The 17,285-nt window shown below is 36.4% G+C and overlaps 1 protein-coding gene across 2 annotated transcripts in view; it reads right to left on the minus strand.

The window, feature by feature from the left end:
- ZFAND3 (zinc finger AN1-type containing 3) overlaps nucleotides 1–17,285 on the minus strand; it is a 162,323-nt gene that overhangs the window by 127,740 nt on the left and 17,298 nt on the right. For both annotated transcript variants that reach the window (XM_015621347.3, XM_033512576.1), the window contains 2 exons: nucleotides 2,745–2,785; nucleotides 818–844 (listed from right to left, as the gene is read on the minus strand). In XM_015621347.3, coding sequence (XP_015476833.1) covers nucleotides 818–844; nucleotides 2,745–2,772 — 55 coding nt within the window. In that variant the 5' untranslated portion in view covers nucleotides 2,773–2,785. Of the gene's footprint in view, nucleotides 1–817; nucleotides 845–2,744; nucleotides 2,786–17,285 lie in introns of those variants that run through there.

Below are 17,285 nucleotides of genomic sequence, written 5' to 3' on the forward strand. Positions count from 1 at the left end.
AATTAATCTGATGGAGGTCAAACTTGATCATTTTCTCCCCAAGGGATGGGTGTCATGGTTTAGGAATGATATTCCTGAATTAAGAGTCCCACTGAAACTCCAAACCATAAACTGCTCCCTCACTTCCCCCTCCCCTTGTGACGGGCTGGAGAGGTGAATTGGAGGCACAAAGGTAAAGATCACAGGCTGAATTAAGAAAAATTTACTGGAAACAGCAATGAGATAAGAAAACAAACATTAACAGCAACAACACTGAAAACAAAAATGTATCAGAGAGAGGAGAGTGGTTCATATGCAAAATGATCAGAACTGGCATTACCCAACCACTCCCTCTGCCAGACTTTCTTGACTGGAAGCCAACCCCTTCTCCCTGGAGGAGTGTCCCTTTTCCCTCACCCTTTTCAATGAGGTAAAGTGGTACAGGATAACCTCCAGTCCCAGCGATGCCCCCTCCTGGCTACTGCAGAAATTAACCCTGTCCTGGCAGAACCAGAACAAATGGGGAAGCCAGGAAATGCAGAAGCAAAGACTTCATGATCATGTATTTACAAACCTGTTCATAGTTCAGAAACTCTGAAAAATTTTCTAAGGTAGGAAGGTTCCAGGAATAAATTATACTGCACTGATAAAACAACATTTCATCCCCTGAGGACTTGATGCCCTTCTCCCCTAATATATATATATATAAAAGGAATGCTTACACAAATGTAAGGGTTCTTCCTGCTAATAAAATTTATTCTTTTTTAAAAAAAAGGAAGACTGGATTCTTCCATCTAGAAAAAAATTAACATAAAAAGTAATTTAAAGAGTTACTAACCTTTTTCATTGTGTGGATTTCTTTTTTCTGAAATAAAAGAAAAAGGAAATGATGGTCAAGAGAAATAATATTTTGAAATTTTCCCTCTGCTTCCAATACATTTGAATAAATAACCTGCCATATTAAAAGAGAAAAAAGAGGAATTATTTTTGATATCCTTTCTCCGGAGCACCTGAAACAGTGAAAAACATCTTTCAACACATTACTTCCCCTAAAATCTTACTACCTGTGATGGTTAAATGTATAGAGACAGGAGTACATATCTTTCTATATCAATCTGTAGCTAGAAACCTGTAGAAACAAATCTGTAGCTAGTATAGAAAATATGCAAAAAATACTTCAGTAACATGAGGGGTAAAAAAGAAATAATAGAAAAATACTTTTATATTGGAATGATGACACTGAGAGGTTTTGAGTTATCACTCCAAAAGAACTTGTTATTTCAATACTAATTGTTGAAGGAACCATAGTTAAAATCTAAATAACACAGAGTAAATTTGTCATTTTCCACAGTACCTTCAACAGTATCTTTATTCCAACCACTAGCAGCACTTTAAGTTACTAAAACACTTGAAAGACTTCTGTTATTAAAATAAACTGGCTCTAAGAATCATCTTGAAATTTGAAAAACATAAGCTCTCCCATCCCCACCCTGCCAATCACACAGGGTCTCATCTTACAGTTTTACAGCAGAGAAAAATTAACTTTATCAGAGGTAATGGCATTTCAGAAAAATTGCAGAATACAAGCCAAGAACTTTCTTTCTCATTAAAAAGAAACAAAATTACAAACAAAAAAAAATCCAAACCAGTAAAAGCCACAAGAAAAGATGCTCTGCCTAATGCCTGGTCTGCTGGCTATGAAGTGCTGGGCAATCTGCTAAACTCAGCAAATGAGGGATGGGCTGTTTTGATGTCTCAGAATCAGAATCCCAGCATTGCTGAGTACACAAACACAAGTTATTTACAGTGCTAATATGAACATAACAGTCCTACTGAGTCAAATGAAAGACTTGTTTATGACTGTGGTCAGTAGGGAAAGAGTACAAGAAATCACTTTCACTTTTCTTCAATATACCCTTTCCAGAGACCCATACCTTTGGAAAACAGCCAGAGAAATACATTGTGCTGAACAACCTTTTAAAAATCTTCATTTCTCACGTGTTTGTTTAATGAAGTGATGCTGAACCCAATCTGAAATCTAAGTCAAAATTCATTTTTTGTTTAAAAAATGCTAAAAAAGCTTTGAAGTTTAAAAAAATACTGAACCTTTTAAAATGTTATCTATTGCCCCAAGGCAGTTAAGCTATGTCAGGATTTTAATTACAATTAAAACTAAGCTTAAAATTCTAAGTAATACAAAAAATTCATTCAGAAGGGCAAAGTTAGAAGCTGCTAACAGGAAAAGGTCAATAATAATTCCTAAGATTTTACACATTAGCAATAACCTAAGAATAAGAAAATATGAAGTAATTAGAACAGCCTACTGATGACTTACTGATGATTTAATGTTCAAGGACTGCAAGTTAAAGGAAATGGAATGAGGTGCTCTATACCAACTTTTCCTTTTATTTTTTTATCCATTCTATATATCAGAAGTTATTAGAAAATAAATCCTACAAAATTCCAAATTACAATTCAGACTTATGTGTTGTGGAAATCACATCATCTGTACAGGAGCTGTGCTGGCAACTGAGCTCTGTAGTTCAAGGATGTACCTAAATTCCCTAAACTTCAAGAACAAGGTTTGAGGGGTACATTTACACAAGGGGTTCTACATTAGCAAATAAAGGACGCACCAAAGTGAGGAAAATCTCATCACATATACACACTTAAGGAAGAGAAACTCATGCACAAATCCTAAGGGAAATGCCAACAATGTGGTTTCAATAATCTAAGGGAAACACAAAACCTTTTACTGCACTTACCAGCAAAGCATTTGGAACAGAGATTCATAGTCTTGCTGGACCTGGGGCAAAAAATAAAAAAAGAATAGAGCTAAAAAATTCGTTTTATTTCTAATCAATACAGGGAAGCTTTGGGGGAAATGAAGCAAGGGTACAGAGAAGGTAAGAACTTAAATGGCTAGGAATCAAAGCTAAATGGCTAGAAGTGGCTGAACTAGAAACAAGAGTACGGACAGAGACTTTGTACAGTAATCTCTTTCCAAGAGTTTCCAAAACATGACTTCTACACGTTTACCTCATATATGAAAATAAACTTACTTTACCATTCAATGTATATGTTACACATTCATCATTCAAATCTTTGTATTGCAATTTGATAATAAGGATAGACAGGAAGCACAAATACATTCCACTTGAATATTAGACTCCCCTTGGCAGCAACTCTCCAGTCCTGATGAATCCTGATACAGCAATGGAGAGATTAAGTATTGTACTTATAAGGACACAGACAGATGTGCTCTTGGAAGTCTAGCTAGAATGGTTTAAGGAATGGTTTATTACATCAAGGTGTTCATGACTACCTGCAGCTGCATTCTGCAGTAATTTAAAATAGCCTGACTTTGCACTAACATGGACTAGGATAGCTCATATGATTCATAAGGGTGGCTCAGCTTTGAGGGCAGCAACCTTCAGTTGAGAGAAAAACAGCAGGAGAACAGCATCAATATCTTAAGCCTCCCAGGTGTCTACAAAGTGCATATGCCACAGTCAGCAGCCTCATAAAAATTCAAAAAATAAAATAAAATAAAAATTAAGGTTGTAAGACCTCTCTAGGGCTCACACGAAAATACCCAAAGCAATACACTATGTTTTCCCCAATTTACAAAAAGTTAGAACATCACATCTCCTTTACAGAGTGACCTGGAGAATATTTTCAAAAGTTCGCTATGTGTTGGAGAATCTTTAGGCAGGAACAAACTGGTTTCTGTGCACACTGCCCAGTATTTGATTTGCTCTGCATTCCTGAATCAACTCTGCCATTATTTACAGGCATTAACACTATCCTGGGAAAGTCTGAAAGTACCTACTAACAGGCAAGGTTGTAACAAAACTGTCCATGCCCATAAGAAATTTTTTCCTCCTCAGGGCAGCCTCCATCTGGAACATATCTTTTAGACAAATCAGTTGCATTTTTCTCTCTAGAAAAATGCATACAAAGAAACAACTGAGACTACCAAAACAGTAGTTTTCTACCTCCAGCCAAACAGGAATGGAATTTTGAGAGACCTATGTCTAACAACACATCAATTATAAAAAACTGCTTGTTTCCTTGAGACAAAAAAACCTGAAAATTTTTTCAAAGCAATTATATCAAAAATGAACACATATCAGAATTATAGATTCCCCCTGTCCGAATTTGCACATGGTTATTTTGAATGACTTTCCAGTAATAAAGTACATCCAGACTTGGTCAATCATATCTTGGTATCACTCACATCAAAACATTACACATGCTTTTCAATTCGTGCACATCTGAAAGCTGGTTTACATCAGGCTCAAAAATTCTGTAAGATCACATATCAGTGGAGATTTGAGCCATAACCATTTGCTGGCTATAGCAAGAGCCACAGACACATAGAAACTAGTTTTAAATGCAAACAGTATGTGCACAGGAGAAAAGTTAATTCACATATAAAAGAAAAGCAGAACAGCATTTGTAGCCATACAAATATATCATCAGATTGGTAGATACCCCAAAGACTCAATGTGTTGACAGTCTGCATGGATCATCTACCTTCAAGAGAACCGCAATTAAAAACAGCATGGTGAGTCAACACCTACAGCATTAGTGTGCTGCAGTTCAGTACTCATTGCTTATGGGTTAGACCTTCTGGAGAAGCTCAATATGCCAGGCAGGACCTTCTCTGCAAAGCCATTAAACCCCAGGGGCAGCAAAGAAAAAGAAAGGCAGAGTTCAGCTGGTTCATACTGATGACATTGGAACAGGCAATGACAAATGTTTTCAGTGGTATAATCAACCATCTCAGCTGTTAAATATCAATCCAAAGCCTCATAAAATATTTACTTATCAGCACACCAACAATGGAAAACACAGATGCAAACAAAACATAGAGCTCTATGAAAAAGAGAGAAAAGGCTGCCATGTATGTCTAACACACAAAATCCCATGAAATTTTCTGAAAGGACATTGTAAGCCAAGAAACATTGTTACAGTTTCAAGGATCACTTTCTCTTTGATCCTTGTATACACCTTTTCAAGGCATCCAAGTCGGTCTGAAGCTGCTACTATGATGAGAACCTGAACCTTGAATGTTTTTTTAATAGTTTTAGACAGTCACTTATGTGAGAGCAGATACACCAATACTACACTAGAACTAAGAAAACAGCAAAGACAGAGTAACAGCATTGATCAACAATCAGCTTCTTTGTGAAAATGCAGTATTTAATTAGTAAAAGTTTTATGAAGAAAATGCATTACGCAATTTATATACATCAAATCTAGTAAGTCACTGTCTGTCAAGTAAAATGTTTCACATCTTCTTGTTACACTGCAAATCCCCCCTCTTATTGCTAGTATCTCCTCTTTCCAGCAGGCAAGGGTTCACTCACCAGACTTAAAAAGTAGCAAACCTGCATACTACCATTCTCTCTTGAAGCACATGTCAACCACATCACTGGTTTAATTATTTCTCAGTGACTCCAGAATTTACCAGAAGCTCATAGTGCCAGGGAAGAACACGAAAATGTAAAATTTCTTTGTTCCTGACAACCTTCTCAAATATATCATACATCTGCAATATCTCCTAATTCTAGAGACAATTTTATCTGAAACACCCTAGTTATGAAATATCAGTCTTGATCACTACACAGCCTGCTGTTTCCACTAAATAGGAAAAGGAATGGTCATGGATAACTATTAGGGAAGGCAATACAATTCCTCTTTCTAGGAACACATAGCAAAATCATGACCGTAGTGGTGTATAAGGCACAGCAAAGCTAGAATTCTAAGTTAGTCCTGGCAATGAGAATTGTGTGCTTTAGACTGCAAGTCTTTAGGCTGACACCCAAAACTTCTACACCCTTCTGATGCAGCTGGTTTAGGATATTCTTCTGAAATCAGATATCAAATCAACACATTTTTTAACTGCACATACTATAGTAATTCCTAGGTTTCTCTCATATAACATCAGCTTCATGCTGAACAGTACCTAATCCAGAACTACTCACAGTATATATTTTATATGTACAATTTTCCTAGAAAGTAATTTTTATACAGATAATTTATAATCTCCACTTATACATAATTTGAGATGCTAATCAGAAAGACATTTATATTTATAGATAAATCAAGTCAAATAGAATGGCATTATTGCCATTAGTGCCATTCTGCCACTGAGGCAGAATATACAGTTAAACCCTCTTCGAAGGTACTTCCATTAGTCAAAAAGAAACCATTTAACTGAAGTGTGACACAAAATTATTATGTAGATTGGAAACCACAAGGTGAAGCAAGCTCAGAAGGTCAAGAGTAAAACTAAGTTAAATGCAGAGGATACTTCAACCCCAGAAGCGACAGAATGATTGCATGCAAGTTCTGCAGGGTTTGGTCTGAAAGAAGCAAGGGTACTAAAATTGCGTCTCCTGACAAAGGAAAAAAACCCACTCCCTTAACAACATGGCCATGAAAGCAGTAGTAATGACACAGGGACTCTGAAAGAGGAAATAATTTACAGAAATAGGAAATCCTGGAAATTCTAACATGTTTGTACTTATAAGCAGGAAATGCATATTTGAGGCTCTCCAAACCATCATCCATTACTTGTGCTGTTGTGTCTTGCCACAACAAAGGGAACTATTTGAGCATTCAGACATGCACACAGACAGCTAGCTACAAGGCCCCAACCTCAGAAAAATGCACATCTGCATCTCCAGTTAAAGGTGCATAATGCAAACTGAGAGCCAGCAATGAGCATTAAATAGCAAAAATCATATACTTCAAATCCTATACGTACTCATATTATGTACTGCTATTGATATGTAACTAATTATGAAAACTGAAGAGATTGCTTCCCTGATTCCATTTTCATATGGTATTTCCTTTACATTCTTGTGAAGGTATAGAGTGGCTTTATCTGCTCCAAGAAGAGCACTTGATCTTATAAACTTAATTTTATGCTCTATACCATCAATTACTCCTCATATTCCCTGCCATTTTACAATATGTTATTGAAGGTACCATCCAAATGCACATTCTACTCTGTCTTCACTGGAAGTTTGGTTTTTCTTCCCCCTCTTCCTGTAAATGACTACCAATACAAAACCACATTCAGAGAATGCAACTGAATTCTAGCCCTAAATCTCAAAGCTACAACATTTAGACGTGCAGCAACTGATCAAAATAAACAGAATCAAAAGACAATCTCACTCTGAAGATTCAAGAACAAATTACATGTGGAAATTTTGTGCAGTCAAAGAGTTAAAAAGAAGTATACCAAAATTTGACTGATCTCAAGATACTCAGTCTCCAAAAACAAACCTCTGCCAAGAAATTTAGATAGGCACACCTAATGAAGGTTTTGGTAACAAAATCCTCCATTTTCCAGCAGATGGCCAGGTGCTTCATAACTTCCCCATCCCATCTTTAAGACAAAAAACAAAAGGACACCAAAAACACTGAAAACTAATACTAGCTTTACCCTACACAAGTGCCAAAGGGCAATACAAAATGCTCATTTTCACCTGTATTAGCATGCCACCTAGACTTTTTAAGGTAATGGTGAACTAGTATTATTGGTGCAGATGCTCACCAATGGCAAGAATTGTGCAGCTGCCTCAGAGTAAAAATTCTACTACTACATACAGGTATGTATTCTCAATGCTTGAAAAACAACACCCAAATAATCATAATTCTTAAAACAAGTTTTTGTTCATCTGTCTCTTGATGATGGAAGAATAAGGATTTTGGAGAAAAAATGCTTTCATGTAGCAGATGTGCATTTAAACATATCAAAACCACAGAAGCTAATTAAGTATGACTATACAATTTCAGCTTCTGCATTTTTATTGGAAACAAAGTCTTCCAGCATATCTAGTAATAGTTTGTTACAATTCAGAAGTTGCTATGAATTGATAGCAGGAAAACGTATCTACTTCAGTGTGCCTGTAATTGCACTGGTGATTAAATGCAGCATGGTAAACGCTTCTTGGTCCCATTCCAGGACAGCAATTACAGTGGGATCACAGTGTCACTACAGTACAAATGTATCTCAGCCCCGGAATGATACCTGTCCAATACTGTCGGGGCCCTATGTTTGAGAAATATTAACGTAGTATGAATCATGTCATTAATTAGTTAAAACCACAAAGATACTCCCTATAGGCTCAGAACATACTATGTCATGCATTTTACAACTTGGGATGATTTAACACATGTTAAATCAATGTATTTTTACTACTGTAGTTAATGATCTGTCACCATTTCCATTAGAAAGCAATTTTCAAAGCCTTAGACCTCTGCTAAGAATTCACTCTGAGCTGAATCCTTGCACATGGCAAAAGCAAAACTATAGCAGACACGTTTACTTTCATCCAAATAAATTAAAAGGATTATTTATCATTAAAAGAAAATTGATCCCATTCTGTATTCCCCTGACACGTTTCAACATTCATTCAGAGCATCTAACACTTCACCTTGTACAGAAGGGAGGTTAATTAGGCTGTGTTAGTAAGATACTCAGTTATCCTTTGAAAGTTCTATATATCCTGTACACTACCCACTGAAAAAAAATCACTTTTTTAAAAAAAAAATACTTTTCTAAATCAGAAGTCACCTCACTGATTTCATATATGCTGCATATTTGGTATTTATAGGTCCTCTGTAATTTATAATCTTGTTAAGGGAATATAGGCAAGTTTTTTTTGGGCAGTTTAAACAATTATTTTTAAACTGAGGTGGTTCAATTATTCTTAATAAATGATGCATGTCAGATTCCTTCCACATAAAAGAGCAGAAGTGGAACATGGCAAAGGCAGGTGGACCTACAGAGAACTTGGCAACTCGAAAGTCACATGCATTCAGAAACACTTTTTTAAGTGAACTTACATCTGAAATTAAATATCCCACAAATGCATTCACAGTCTTCTACTTCATGATCTATTCTACACCTATATGCTCAGGGTTAAGAATTTGGTTCGATTATAAAAGTGTTACCAGTAACATTCTTTTATGATTACACCTACTATAGGAGGTTGTGCTTTAAAAACATCAGTATTCTGGTGTTGGACTTCTCATTTTCACCACAATTTAAATCTTGCTTATCATCTAAAGATTTTGGTAAGCTGCTGAAAATGATGCTTCAGTCAGTGAGCCACACATTCTTACCTCAATTTGAAATGAAACGGAGGACAAATTTTATGAACATTACAGTGTACTAGTGCAATGCCCTTCTGGCAGCTTTCCACACTCAGAAGATATGCTGATGTAGTCCAATGAAGTAGCTGGATCCTAATTTATTATTTTTTCCAATGGGCACACTAAAGCATCCTTTTAAAATGCTATGACTGAAAGACTTTTTATGTTTTAAATACATAAAGACACTGAAGTGCTCAGTTGATAATTAGTCTAGAAAAGAGCACAAATACACAAATACTAAGAGGGGAGAATATGGAAAATACACAGTAAAGTAACTGAGTCTTACAAGACACACAAAAACACCAATAAGACTTTTCACTGAAAGCCTTCTCCAACAATTCTTAAAATAAACTGCAAAAGAATCCAGTGCATTTAAACTAGCTGTCTTGGTTTTGGAAGACAGCTGTCTGCTAGGGAGGGCAGGAGCCTCCCTTGGAATGAAAAAATGTAGACCCCCCTCCTTTCGAATTATTATAATTTTGAAATCAAGGGCTCTCAGAGAGAGATCTGGGGATAGGAATAACAGTTCTTTACTAGTATGTATAATGAGGCACACAAACAACAATAACTACAGCATTAACAACAAAACATAGCCAGGGACCCCGTGACAGCCTTCTCAGCCAAGACGGGAAGGGATGGAGGAGAGGGTTTTGCTTCACAAACCCCCTGGGGCAGTCAGTCCCGGTGCTCCTGCAGGGCTCTGAGGAACACTCAGCTGGAACAGCAAGAATGAGCAGAGATCCTGGGCCGCTGGCTGAGGTGTATCAGCAGCTCCATGGAGGTGGCTGGCACCGTCACATGTCCCTCCAGGACAGGGGGTGCGAGGAAGAAGGAGAAGCAGCAGCAGCAGCTCCATGTGCATGATGGCGAATTCCCTTCTCTCCGCAGCAACAGCTCTCAGCCAAGTGTCCTTCTCTGAAGCTGAAGAAGTCAGCAAAACTGCCCCCACCCTCCCATTCTTCCTGTCCCACTTCCCCCCTGGGCCCAGCCGAACTCTTCACTTCTTCTCAAGTACCCACCAAGTACCTGCAGCCAGGTTTTCCCCACAACTGATAGGTAAAAATTACACAGGTGAGCCAGAACTAAAAGGACACCTAACCCCCAACACTAGCTAAAACAGGTTGTGAGAACTTCGATCTGATTCATCTAGGTTTCTAGCTGAACTTACAATGGTGTTGCCCTTGAGTCAAAGCTAAATGGTTCGTATTTCCATGAATACATAACTCTAAACTTCAAAAAAACCAATCTCTGCAGCAAAATCATATACAAAACATCCCTGATAACTCTTCAAAAATCTTTTTCAAGATGTGTAGCCTACTATTTAAAGGACAATTAAAACATTGGAATTCTAAGAGCTAAAGAGGCCTTTAGAGAAGTAGGAATAAAACTTGAAAGTTGCCACCTTCCACCAATTCCCTCAAGGATATTACTTAGCTGTATATTGCAGGTAATAACTAACATTGCCCTATGACAACACAATCATCCTCCCGTGATTTACAATATGAGATATTAACTTCATCTTTTTCTTCAGATCCAACACTCCAATAAATACTCTGCTGATATGCACCACTCAAAAGTCTATTCTATTTCTGTTATTCCTTTTACCACAGCATCAGTAAATAAATACTACATAGTAAAACATTCTTAGGAAAAAAAAAAAAAAGCAGCTGGAAGAAACCTCAAGATAGAAACCATTTTGTCCCCGGACTTAGAGGAATAAGTAATTACATATCAAACCTTGCCAGGAAACCCTCCTAAAATACTTCTTGATCTGAACTGCCAGATTTAGCATAGAAAGTAAAAAATGTTTGATTCTTGCTGATTTAAAGCCCAGTGTGTCTCTTCTCTTTGCAAATGCATAGAGAAGTGTTGAATTTTTTTAATCCAAGTTCTTTTTCCATGGCACAAAATGTATACTTAAAAATGCCTACCATTATAATGGCTTAGAATGGTTAGAACATCTGAATTCTTGGTGAGGGGGAGAGGGGAACAGCTTTGCAAAGTATTTCCAAGACTGCAGGGTTTATGTCAAGTAACATTTAAAAGGACAAGGTATATAAACTAGTTTAAAATTGCTGTTGTTGCATTAGTATTAACAAATCATACTAATAAGGTTTGCTATAAACTCTGCGCCATGTGTATTCTCTTAAAATCTAGCACAACACCGAAATTATAATATGAAGAACTTTGTTGCAGAGCTTTATATTTTGTGTCCAACAAGTCAATCATTAATGAAGCAAAAAGGAGTTTCAAGTGTTGACCATCCCAAATATGGAGAGAGAAAGCACTTAAAGATGCAAAATATAAGCAAAAGCTCTGTCAGGATGAGTTAGAATCCAAATTATTTTTTTGACTATTCATTTCAATAAGTTAAAAAGCACAAGAAGCTAGGTTCACAAATGAAGAGCCAAAACCAAGAAAGTGTATTCCTCAGACAAAGCAAGAAAGCATTACTGTCCTGAGATGGGTAGGGAGCTATGTCCTATTTAGTAATAAGCAGGTTGTCCAGCTGGATCTCTCACCTGCTTAGACAACCCCAAAAAGCAGCAATATTTTGTGAATGAGAGACAAACTCCCTTTTATGGCTCCCTGCACTCCTTAGTTATCGAATCCTTCTGGAACTGCACCCCAGAGTAGAATTGTGGCACCTACTGAAAAGCAGCTGAAGAATTTTGACAAGGTAGCAGCAATCCTACCTTATTACATTGTTCATTAACACGTCTGAAAGAAGGTACCAGGATGGAATTTTTCCTCCTTCCCATTTAAAACAGGTTTCAGGAGTCCCCAAAAGTTCAGTTAGAAGTTCACCATAAGAAATTCACTTTCTTCCATCCCTAGCATGCCTTATACCCAACTGTACAGTCAAGAAGCAATGGGGCTCTTATGCTGGTCACTGCTGTCTCTTATACCTGACTGACTACACACAGACATTTTCAGTTCTCAGGTGTGAAAATGAAGCTATGTCTCATGATCCTATTTTAGAAAACAAGAATACTTCAGCTCCTCCTCAGGAATTTAAATTTTATTAAGATTTTGCCTACACTAGGAGCAATCCTCCAGTTAATTAAACAAAACACTCTTGGAAGCAGATCTACCTACACTGTCAGGTAACAATTCAGCCCTGCTGTTACAATAGCAGAAAAATAAGACAAAGAAAGTAGGAATAAAACCCCACATAAACAGTCACTTCTTAAATTTGAATAAACCACCCAAGACTATCTTACTCTTAGCAAAAGCAGGTTTCCATGCTCATCTTGGTCATGCTGAAATTTTGGTTAATTTTCTAATAGCTCTCAGGTGGACACCTGTCCCTGATTTTGTATCTATCAGGTAATGAACAGCAGCTCCCACCCTCAAAAGAACCATCCCAGAGTAAAGAAACAGAGTGTAACTCTCTTGCTATACTGCAGGAATGTTATGAACTAGTGTTTTCACCAACACATTACACAAAGTCTTGGCTCAGAACAACTGTTTGGATGTTTAACCTTGAGAATAGATATCCTCTCATAAATAACTCTGGAGTTTTCTAACAGTTCAGTGTCATTCCAACCAATACAACATTTCTAATGAGCATAAAACTGTTTATAAATAATTCTTTCACAACGTTTCTGTGTTACACATTCAACTTCTAAAGCACCTGAAAAAGACTTAATAAAACAAGAAAAATTTAGAACAAAGAAGGAACAAAGCAACACAAACATGTTTGGTAACACCACTTCATGAAGCAAACAAGCCCTCAAAAAAACCCCAAAACACTACAAGCAAGAATTAGGCTGATAATAACAAAGACTTATACAAAGCAAGACATTAATATGAACACAGAAAAAGGTGTGATATTTTCTTTCCCACATATGCACCCAGGCACAAACATAGGTAAAGAAATACAACAGCAGTTATACACTAACAACCATTAATTCAGTGAAACATGACATTTGATAGGCAGCTCCATTGATAGCTCATATAAAGCAGCATCCACTTATCAGCAGTTTTCAGTACAAAGTTGCCTTCTCAGGAGCTTCTAAGACACAGTGGATGCAGGCCATGGGAACTGTCTTCAACCCCAAGACCCTTCACTTGCTTAAGGGGTATGCTCTACGAAACATCCCAAACCAGTCCATTCAAAAACAAATTCCAAAGTGGGGGGTGTAGGAAATCTGCACAATTAAGAAATCCAAAATGAAATGGCAGTTCTTGAAAGATTGAGTAGTTTTTTTGGGAGGAAGGGGAACATTATTTTGGGGTTTTTGTTTGGTTGGTTTTGAGGTTTTCTTAAGCTGTGATTAAAACATTAAACATGAGAGATATTTTAATATCTGAAAATCTCAGCTCCTCCCTATATCTTCAACACAATTTCCAAGACCTGAGTTTGGCCCAGGGAATGCTACTAAATGCCATTCTTTTTTTCAAGTAAGGGATTTTGAAAAGTTAATGAGTTAACAATGCAGTAAAGTTCAGTAATTGAACTGCAAGCAAACATGCTCTTTCACTCAAATCCTATGATTCATGTGCCCAGGAAGAACAGCTGCCTCAACTCTACTTTATCCAGCTATGTTATTTGAAAACTCTTCTCAATTTTACTTTGAATAGAAAATGCTTAAAATAAATTTACCTGGGCTAAAGGTATTTAAACACATTTAAATATAGATTGTAATAAACATCCTGAGTCCAAAGGACTTGAGCCATAATGCCCAGAATTTGTGGTTGAAAAGCAGGAAGCCACTTTAAAGTAACGTAATGTATCAGTGTCCATGTCTTGCATTTTCCAGCATTCTGAATGCAAATACATGATCTCCAAGAGCAATTACAATAGAAATTAGTACTTCCAAGTTTTTTCAGTAAAAAAAGCATCTTAAATACCCCACTACAATTCTAGAGGGAGAAGTTATTTACTAAATGCAGATTTTAAGCCTATCACTGATATAATAGCAAATACTAAATTTGTTGCTATTATTACTAATATTATTATTATTTTCAATCTTATGTCCTACAGTTAGCTTATAGGTCTGGCTGCTGCTGCTCTTTCTGTAATTGCAGCCGTACAATTGGGTTCTACTATAGAAGAACTAGGTTTATTAAGTTACTGCACTAAAGCTTTTTCAAAACACAGATGAAGAGCACCACACATTCTTTTTGTAGACATTCTTCCAGTCTTTGCTATTTTCTTTTACTGACATACTACTAGTCTATGGTTATTAATTTATTCCACAGAGAAAACTGAAACTCTTCAAACACCTGATAGAAGAACTCTGTTAAAATAAAATTATCTTGAGTCTTAATATTAGATGTTAATAATTATACAGATGCTTTTCTGTTTTTCTTTTAAATAGACCAATATAATTCCATTCTCTTTTGCAGCTATATGGTCACTACTACTGTCATGACATGATCAGGAAGTCAACAGCATGAAGTATCTTCCATAAGACCTGAAACAGAATGAGCACAGTTCACAAAAAACAGCCCAAACAGCATAAGTGCTGAATTGGATCTATCAGACAAGTGTCACAATGTCCTAATAGAACACTCGCATTTTTATGCTAGATTATTCTGAGTCACTTATTTTTGCATCTTTCAACTCTATACCTTTTCAAAATATTGCGTAGAACCACATTTCTCAAAATTCTAAAAGGAAGCAACAGAAATTTGTCTCCACATAATCAGATTTGGTAGCTAATACAGCTATCCTAGTAAAACACTATTTTTAAAATATCGAAGTGCTGGGGACCTTGTCAGAGTCCTCAATTGTTTTGTTTTTGACTGTGACCAAGAACTTCTCTCGGCATGTTCAACTGCAGCATACCTGAAAAATCAATCCCTTATATTTCAGTATGAGCATCTGTACCCACAGAAGTAGAGAAAGGATCGTGGCAAAGAACAGATTCACAGATACGTCTGAAGTATCTTTCTCCATACAGCCTGTTATCTCAGGCTTAAAGGACTCACTGTTTGAAATTTTAACTAACACTTGTCACTGTAAACGCTGCTGCTGTTATCCCTGACACAGAACAAATCATTCCTTATGCTGTCATTCAACACTGCTCACAATAGTTCTACAATATTGTGAATAAAAATGTATCTACAATAGATTGTGAGCAGTGCTGATTGACAGCATTAGGAATGATTTGTTCTGTATCAGGAAAAACAGTAATAACTGTGTATTCTAATCACTTACGCATTGGCTAACTTGCAGCTATCACCCATCATACCTGGAGACTCCTAGGATTTGTTAATTGGAACCAGTGTAAATAACTCTGTTATTTACTTGATTACTACCTGAGAAGACAAATCTACAACAACAATACTCTCTAATCAGAAGTTTAATCTTTACTTTCTTAAAGGTATTACGGTGAATTTGGCTCAAAATAAATAATGCAGGTGCTGTGACATGTATGCTACTATAGCCAACTTCGAAAATATCTTGTAAATATAATTCTTAAAATCATTTATTTTCCTGAGAGACATTTATGGTATGAGTTCGGTATGCATTAAATCAAAAGCATTTCTAAGAAAGACCAGCTGCATCCCACTGTGCTTACTAACACAGGAGGTTGTTAAATATTAAATATTCCACCTCTTTTTTCTTGAGCACATCCTATGAAGAAATGGCAAATTGTTCCAGTGTATCTAACTGACCCACTAAGGGAAAGTGGACCTGAGTCCAAATCTCAGTTTAGTTATTGTCTTAACAAGTCTGGAGAACTTTAAAAAAAAAAAATTCAAATATCAGATATCGCAATATAAAAGCAGGAAAGGAAGTTGGGGAGAGACTGCTCATCTTTTATTAGATGGTGCTCACCTCCCCTTAGCCTTCATACATAACCAAGGCCAGAAAATTAAATTTACAGTTTATTCAATTAAAAAATATTAACGACTCAATGTACTTTCAAATACACCATTGGTCTAACATCCATGGGTTGTATCTAGTACCCTAAAAATGATGTGTCATCACAGAGAAGTACCCACAGAGACAGGAGTTAACATAGTGTCTGTCCACTGTGTTAACAAAATCCGTACTCTGGCCTCTGCTAATTTGCACTGAACATTTATAATTCTCTAGGTACTCTAACATCTGTGATATATTTTACAACTCAAACTATCAGCACACATGGGTTTCTGCTGTTCTAAACACTGAATCAGCTGAACTACTGAAAACACTAAAAAGAATTTAATTTATAAAGGAAATGTATTACAAAAGCAGGATACCATGCTCTAGTACCAATGGGTGAGTCACAACAGGACTTACAGCAAGTTCAGAAGATCATCCCTCAGCTCTACAAAATCCAAGTTAAATCATAACCTGCTTACACCTGCATTGTAAAGCTGCAGTGAATGCCATCTGGGTACTACTATATGATAATTTAGGCTGCAAATGCCCATGTCTGCAAATAGATCTACAGGAAAGAAATACCACTCACCAAAATTATAATTCAGTAATCAAATACATTTATTGATGTGGTAGTCTTTTGTGTTATTGGAAGGGAAAATGCTGAATACTGTATTAAATGAAATGGGATAAATATTACAACTTAGCATATTATGGTATTCAGTATCATACAAGCAAAACAACCCAGAAAACTTACCCACTATAGAAAAGAAAATACGAGCAATTACACAGGAATGTAACTGTTTGCCTCCTTTTTACACTGTATAACAAGAATCCTGATCTATTTTTTCCTGTTTTTCTTTTTGGCACAATAAATTAGCAAATCACAAGGTGAGAGAATGAACACATTAGAAGGTAGTATTGCCAAGCAAAGAATCTATAAAAATAAATATCAACATTTACTATATTTAAATAGAATGAGAGTCATTCACTAAATGCTTGAGCAATGCCAAAGTAAATAAAATCAAAACTTCAACTCACTTCCTGCTCCCTCAGTAAAAGTTTGCAGGAACTCTCATTTCTGCTCTTGAGACTTTAGTAACTTCAGCAGAAGCAAAGTAGTAGTTTGACAGGCTCACCAGTTCTACTGAAAAATTTCAGTCTTTAAGTGTGTCTATAAAGAATAAAAGCAAGTGAGACACTTTCTTTCAGTAGTCCTTTTTTAAAAAGTGGCTTAGTATTTTCAAATGGCTTGGGCTTCAGACCCCAAAATTTTATTCTCTCCAAATTTCATTTGCAAGTCATCCAA

The sequence above is a fragment of the Parus major genome, chromosome 3 (genome assembly GCF_001522545.3).
Source record: "Parus major isolate Abel chromosome 3, Parus_major1.1, whole genome shotgun sequence".
Lineage (NCBI taxonomy): Eukaryota > Metazoa > Chordata > Aves > Passeriformes > Paridae > Parus > Parus major.